General features: G+C 32.4%; 1 protein-coding gene across 1 annotated transcript; it reads left to right on the forward strand.

Annotated features, from left to right (window-relative positions):
• The first annotated feature begins 1,700 nt into the window (after positions 1-1,700).
• Positions 1,701-5,445, forward strand: LOC114388565 (abscisic acid 8'-hydroxylase 4-like). The gene is made up of 9 exons (XM_028349114.1): positions 1,701-2,073; positions 2,394-2,718; positions 2,997-3,146; positions 3,564-3,812; positions 3,925-4,014; positions 4,143-4,221; positions 4,353-4,459; positions 4,588-4,706; positions 5,038-5,445. Exons 1-9 carry the CDS (start codon positions 1,862-1,864, stop codon positions 5,129-5,131), a joined length of 1,425 nt encoding a protein of 474 aa, XP_028204915.1. The 5' UTR covers positions 1,701-1,861; the 3' UTR covers positions 5,132-5,445.
• The last annotated feature ends 2,424 nt before the right edge of the window (positions 5,446-7,869 follow it).

The following is a 7,869-nucleotide window of genomic DNA, read 5'->3' on the forward strand; positions in this document are numbered from 1 at the left end:
GCAACAACTCAACAAAATAAGGCAATATTTTTACACAGCTTTCCAAGCAAGACTACCTGCATTCCAAACCCTAGCTAGTAGTAGTAACTAATTAAGAAACTAACTAACAATCTATAAGAACAAAGAGCACAAAGACCACGCAGAAGCACAAAGTTACAATGAAGACATGAAGCTTACCTCGAACACAACAGCGACAATGCCGACGAGATTGTACCCCAGGTGAAATGTACCTCAGCTGACCACAAAGACCACATACTACCAGTCAAATGTACCTCAGGTGACCACCACTTCGCCAATTCTTGCACCAGAAACCAAAAAAGGTCCTTAGCTTAACCACGAGTTCCAGAAACAGACCTAGCACGGTCACGATCTTCAGTTCAATAGAACAACACAGGTAGACGAAACGTACCTGTCACGGTCTTCAGTGCAATGGAGAACAACAAGCTTCGATGTTAATAGTGCAATGGAGAAGAGAGCGCGAAAGGGTACACAGAGAAGAAGAAAGCGCGAGAGGGTAAACGAAGAAGAAGGGAGCGCGAGCGAAATAGGTCGCGTCAAATATAATTTAAAATGTAAGTTTAACATCGGTTTTCAATAAAACACCGATGTTAACAAATTGATGTCAACGTTAACATCGGTTTTATTCAAAAAACCGATGTTAACTGATGATATGTTAACATCGGTTTTTTGAAAACCGATGTTAACGAAGTGACACTAACATCGGTTTTGAAAAAAACCGATGTTAACTAAGCGACGTTAACATCGGTTTTCTTCAAAACCGATGTTAGAGTCGCTTCGTTAACATCGGTTTTCAAAAAACCGATGTTAAGGAATACACATTATTTACAATTATGCCACCACGTTTACGTTAACATCGATTTTTTATAAAATCGATGTTAATCCGCCAATGTTAAATCTGTTTTTTCTAGTAGCGTGTGCAAGGCAATTAAAGCATATTATACTGGTTTGGTATTGGGTTCGCCTGCTTTTTCAATCTTATAGGCTATTTTGGGGTCAAACCTTCTTGGTCTATAGAGAATAAGTTTAAGTTTGTACATAGGTCAGTTAATTTAAACTTTTAAATAAACCAATCAATCACAAAACATTATAATATATAAAAATTTATCTCAACGATAATATTAATATATTGTTATTATTCAAATAAAATAGCCTATTAAACTCTAAAAATGTTATTTAAAGTTTAATTCTTTTACATAAACAAAAAATTAAACCTATTATTAATTTGAATATTTGATCTAATATGAATCTTTTTAAGTGATGATTGAATTACGATAAATAATTTTTGAGATGTTGAATTTTTTTAAAAAAATTGATTTCAATTCTCTCCACATATATTTTTATTCGATAAAAAAAATCTAATTCATAATCACATGATTAAACGAAACGAAATGTTATTTATGTTATTTATCTATTTATCAATTATGTCATATAGATGATAAGTTTTTTTTTTCCTGTATTGTGTGGTGTTTCTAACGTGATAAATGATTTTTTTTCATTGCCTTTTTTCCCTCCGCAGTATTCCACACAGTACTAGTGCTAAAAGTTTTCGTTAAAATATGAATACTTGAGTGACAATAATCATCATTATAGAGATTTCCACTTTTGATTAGCTAGATAAAGAACTGTGCCTCCCACACCCATGTTTCTGCCTCTATATAAGCCACGCTCTTAACTCAAACGGATCATTCATTGACTTGAAAAGCCATCGAAGCAAATTAAAACGCATTCCACACCTATCATCACATTTCGTCATATTATTTCCACATAACCCGCACTCGCGGGAACTCACATAGAGAGAGAAGTTAGTTGCTACCTACGCCTTGTGTGTGTGTGTGTGTTTATGGAGATCATTGCCACCATTTTCTTTTGCATTTTACTCATCTTCTCATCCCTTATTCTTTCGTATCCATTAATAAAGAAACACAAGAAACAACAACACGTAGTAGCTAAGCCTAAGCTTCCCCCTGGCTCAATGGGCTGGCCTTACATAGGAGAGACCCTTCAACTCTATTCTCAAGACCCTAACATCTTCTTTGCTTCAAAGCAAAAAAGGTTCTTGTTATAGTTTGATCCTCTTCATATGATCATTTTTTTTTATTTTTTTACAAAACTTCTTAGTTACAGTTCCTTAGGTACTCTTGTACTGATAATGTTGTTCTCCAATCAGAATCAAACTTTTACTTCGATGATTTTTGCATGCAGATTATTGAGATGAATATTTAATTCTGATCGGAGGAACTTACAACCAGTGTACCTAAAGAACTGGATCTAAGTTGTTGTTTTTTTAAATGAAAAAATAAATGCATGGAACATAAACATGGTGGTGGTGGAGCTAATCTAACTTAATTTTCACAAAATTCTTAATTGATCAGATATGGAGAAATTTTCAAGACACACATACTAGGTTGTCCATGCGTGATGTTGGCTAGCCCTGAGGCTGCACGTTTTGTGTTGGTGACTCATGCTCACTTGTTCAAACCCACATACCCAAAAAGCAAAGAGAAGCTAATAGGCACTTCAGCATTGTTCTTCCACCAAGGAGAATACCACACTCGTATCAGGAAGCTGGTGCAAACCTCTCTCTCTCCTGAAACCATCCGAAAACTGATCCCAGACATCGAAACCGAGGTCGTTTCCTCTTTGGAATCGTGGGTTTCCACTGGACAAGTCATCAACGCTTTCCAAGAAATGAAAAAGGTCGGTTTTTGATATGTTACGATATGATGTGTTCGAGTTTGTGAGCCTCATTTTTGCTTGCTGTTTGTTTTAGTGGGTCTCTACTTTTGGATTTTTTCTCGTCTTATTTGATATGCTTTTATTGCATGGCGTTGAATTTTGTTTTCATCTGTTGGTTCCTCATTAATTTTCTTGTCACTGGGGTCCTCCATTATTGTATGGTGATGTATGTACGATTGATTTCTCAAAACTGATCATGGCCTTCCCCTTAACTCTCTTCTTCTTCTTCTTCTTCGCAGTTCTCTTTCAATATTGGCATCCTCTCTGTCTTTGGTCACTTGGAAGACAATTATAGAGACCAGCTTAAGGAAAACTACTGCATAGTGGAGAAAGGGTACAATTCTTTCCCTAACAGGATTCCCGGAACTGTATACTCCAAAGCACTCTTGGTAAGTTGAAGATCGCAAAACACTATGATACATTCTTTTGAACACTTTCATTATTATTGGCTGAAATATATTTTAAATCACAAAATTTAGTGGATTTGACTGATTTCTTGTTTAAGGAGTCTTACTCTATGATTTTGTAGTTCGACATGAATTTTAGTTAATAGTAAAAATAATGTGTTAAATAATGATGCTTAGGTCTAGCTGGTTGGATAAAATACGTAAGTTTTGGTAAATTTATGGTACTTGTTTTTTATTTTTACAGATAAAAAAAATAGTGTGATGTTTGGACTCCTCTTTATATTATATTATATTATATATATGGTTTCTTACTGCTGGTCTAAGAAAATCATTTGATACATGGGATCAGATTCTGTGTCATGTCTTTATCTGATGAATACTTTGTGAAATGATTTGAAGGCAAGGAGGAGAATCAGGGAGATTATAAGTGAGATCATTTGTAAAAGAAAGGAGCAGAGATTGATGGAGATGGATCTATTAGGCCACTTGCTGAACTACAAGGATGAAAAAGAACAAACGCTAAGTGATGACCAAATTGCTGATAATGTAATTGGGGTACTATTTGCAGCTCAGGATACTACAGCAAGTGTTCTAACCTGGATTCTCAAGTATCTTCATGATGACCAGAAACTTCTTGAAGCAATAAAAGTAAGACTTGTTTTATTTTTTTTTGTCTCCCAAAAAGATTTTTCAAATCCTTGTAGGCCACAAGTGTTGAAAAGTTTATGCTAATTAATGAGTCAATGAAACTGTTTTGCAGGCAGACCAAATGGCAGTATATGAAGCTAATGAAGGAGGGAAAAAGCCATTGACATGGGGTCAGACCAGAAATATGCCAACTACTCATAGGGTATGGTATATACTATATACTGCTGTAAATGTGATATCGATGCAGCAACACAATTCTCATGTCTTAGTTTAATGTGAAAGTAACTTGGTGAATATATATTTCTCATTACGATCTTGTATATATTGCAGGTGATTTTGGAAAGCCTTAGAATGTCAAGTATCATATCATTTACTTTTAGGGAAGCTGTGGTTGATGTAGTATACAAAGGTAAGAAATAATTTGAGACGGAATATAATATTCTTTTTTTACTACCTGTGTATATTCATAGGAATTTTAATTTTCAAATCATTTTACTATTTCCTACGTGATTTCTAAAATGTTTGGTGCAACTGTTAAAGGATATCTTATACCGAAGGGTTGGAAAGTCATGCCACTGTTCAGGAACATCCATCATAATCCAGAATTTCACCCTTCTCCTCACAATTTTGACCCATCAAGGTTTGAGGTACGTTATGATGCTGAACATGAATTTGCCCACCACTTAGTGAAACAAATATTAGAAAAATAATAACAAAAGCGAAACCCTATATTTCTCTTCTGAACACATATATATTTCACCCTGTGTGGCTGCAGGTTGCTCCAAAGCCCAATACTTTTACACCATTTGGCAACGGAGTGCACTCTTGTCCAGGAAATGAGCTTGCCAAACTGAACATGTTCATTTTAATTCATCATCTAGTAACCAAATATAGGTAAATTTTGAACTTCATTTTGTATTCACCAAAAACCAAAAAAAAAAATAATCATTTTATCAAATTTTGATATGGATTTTTTTCATCCTTTAAATGTTTTTACATTACTATCTACTTATCTACTTACAAATGATAAATTTATTAATTTTTATAATTATTATTTTAAAAGTCATATTTAATTTTTAATATTTTTTTAGTAGTTTACTGTGTAAAAATTCTTATATTCACAATACATAAAAACTGAATTTTTTAAAAAAAATTATTTACATCTGCAGTATCATCATCATCAAAGTGTTTATTAATTAACCATGTTCAATTATTTGGATGGCAGGTGGGAAGTAGTGGGATATCAGAACGGAATCCAACATAGCCCATTCCCAGTCCCTCTGCATGGTCTACCTACAAGATTTTGGAGAAACGAATAGAATCAAAGATGATCATCATATGATAAAATCTCCCTTTATTCATATATAAAATTTAGATATTCCTTGCCACCCCACCCCAACTTGATATTGATTGTTCCTCCTTAACCCATCCCATGGCCAATTCTCCTGTTTTAAAAGTGAGGATCCAAAAAAATTGTCTTATTAGCTTCTTCCAAGTAACATCATGTGTATTATCCTATTTGTAAGTAAATGGTGGCAGTGGCATATATAGCTTAGTGCCATTAATTAGTCTGAGCGTGCATGTAAGCTGTACTAATAATAATAAATGTTATCAACTAATGATTTTAGTTTAATTTTGAGCTCTATTGAATGGTCCTATGATTGATATATATAACCTCTTGTAAGTCAAAGACTTGTCTTGGATTCCAGTTTATTGATTTCAAGGAGACTATAGACCCTGTATATGGTCCCCCATATGATATATTTACTCGTGGATCTATAGTACGAAGTTTATATAGCTTCATTATTGTCCTTCCATCTTACTTCACAAACACCAGTTGACAAATTAAACTTGTAAAGAATGGAACATTCAATCACAAACACGAGGCAAATTAACGTTGATAAGTGCTCTTAGAATATTGGTTTAAAAATTAAAAAAAAAATTATTTGGATACATAAAATTATATTTTTTATAACTTTTTAATTCCGTAACTAATATCTTTAATCAATATCATAAGAACGCTATTTAGCAAGACCTCATGCATAATACTAAAAATGGATTTACATTTTACAATAGTGTTTAGAGTGAAAAAAAAAGGCCATAATATGATATAACATGAAGAGAGACAGAAGCTTACCAAAAAAATGAAGAAAGATAAAAAGAAATATAAAATATTAATGGAATGTTTAAAATAAAGAAGTGTTAGTGAATCATTATTCTTATCATAATCAAACTCAAGATGCAACGTTGCTCCATTGGAATGGTTGATCTTTCATATTGCTTCACGTAGTAGTCATAAGGTGTGATTATGAGAAAGCCACGTGTTGCTGATTAATTAGCCGGCTGAAAAAGAAGATGCCCTTAGCCAGAGTGATCTTAAACCTTTCTAGGGCATGAAGCCTGTTCAGGTTTGGTGGAGAGGCGGGGACCAAAAATAGTACATCACATTATTGGACCTTGTGGATTGGTTGGAGATTTTGAAGCTACTGCTACTGTGCCTTTGTCATTTACACAGTGGATCAAAAGTGATATTTTTTAAGAGCACCCTCTATTTTGTGGTACCAACACTAATAGTTTCATACACTATCCAGTGTCTTTTTCAGTGTTCATATTTGATGTTATCAGTTTGATTCCCACCTGATCTTCTTTCCCTTACCCTTTTAAATTGCAGAAAACTATCTAACAAAAAGGTAATTTATTGGTAATAATATGTTACATTAACTTAAAATATCATAAAGAAATAAGGGGGACCTCTCCTCTCTTGATGATCCCACCAGCTTCCTTTAATTAAGGGTGGATTTCATCATGTGGAAGAGAAAAAGAATTGATATCAAATATTTAAGTTAAGTAGAGAGAAAAAGATATGAAACACACTATTCTTTTAAAATGTACTCATGAATAGTACTTTTTTTACTTTTTACTGAAATGAGTTAAAAATGAAAATTAATTAACATTACCCTGAATGTCACCTTTGACTTTTTGTTCTCCTAACCTTTATCAGAAGGTGTCATCTTAATATACTTTATCTTGTTAGATAAATATTTGTTTAATGACTAAATCGTATGTTAATTTTTCACTAAGTATTTTAAAACTTTTCTTAAGTTTTAAGGACAAAAATAAAATAATATTAAACAATTACATTGACACCCTGATATGATTTATGTGAAATTTATATGATATTTTTGCTATACTTTCTTATAAATTTGTGTTTCTTGAATAATAGAGATGGTGGTTACTAGTTAGTAAGATTTTTTTTTATAATTTTAAATCCTCATGTAACCCTTTTCAAAAGTTTTTTTTACTCACTAAAAAAAGTATTGAATACTTTTGTGTTTAAACCATAATATTTTGGTTTATATATTTAAGATATTAATATTTTTTATTTAGTATTTTCTTTATAAAATATGAAGAGATTTTTTTAAGAAAATGTTCTAACGAAAACATAGTCATTATATATAAGTATTTTGGATCGGTTTGGCCTATGTCAAATTGAGTGAAAATATGATATGAAATTTAATCATTAAAATAACATATAAGAGTGACATTTCCTACCATATGACAAACAAAAAAAATACAATATAGAATAATGTGTCCTACATCTTACATGACAAAAATTAATATTATATTATAATAAATATTTTTTTTTGATAAACCCATTTTAATAATTAATTTTTATTTTTAACCCATTTTGGTGGAGAAGTCATACTTTTTTCCCCACAACCAGACCAAGGCTAAAGTTGAGAGAACTCTCAAATACTTTTACTTTCAAAGCAACAAATTTTTCCTTCTCATTTTATGCATCTGAAGGTGTAATCATAGATTAAAATTCACAAACATACTTTTTTGTAACTTCAAACCAAACAATAGTCTAGGATTTTGATCTTTCTTTTTACCTGATTCTTTATACCCCGTTGACAAATTTCTGTGTGCCTAAGCTTTTTACCATGGTCTCCTGATCGTGGTCCCGAAAATGGAATAATCTCGTCACAAGAGCTAAAACTATCACTTGCTCAAACTGTTTAAGAACCTCAAATTAATTTATTTGATTGAACATACC

The sequence above is a fragment of the Glycine soja genome, chromosome 2 (genome assembly GCF_004193775.1).
Source record: "Glycine soja cultivar W05 chromosome 2, ASM419377v2, whole genome shotgun sequence".
Lineage (NCBI taxonomy): Eukaryota > Viridiplantae > Streptophyta > Magnoliopsida > Fabales > Fabaceae > Glycine > Glycine soja.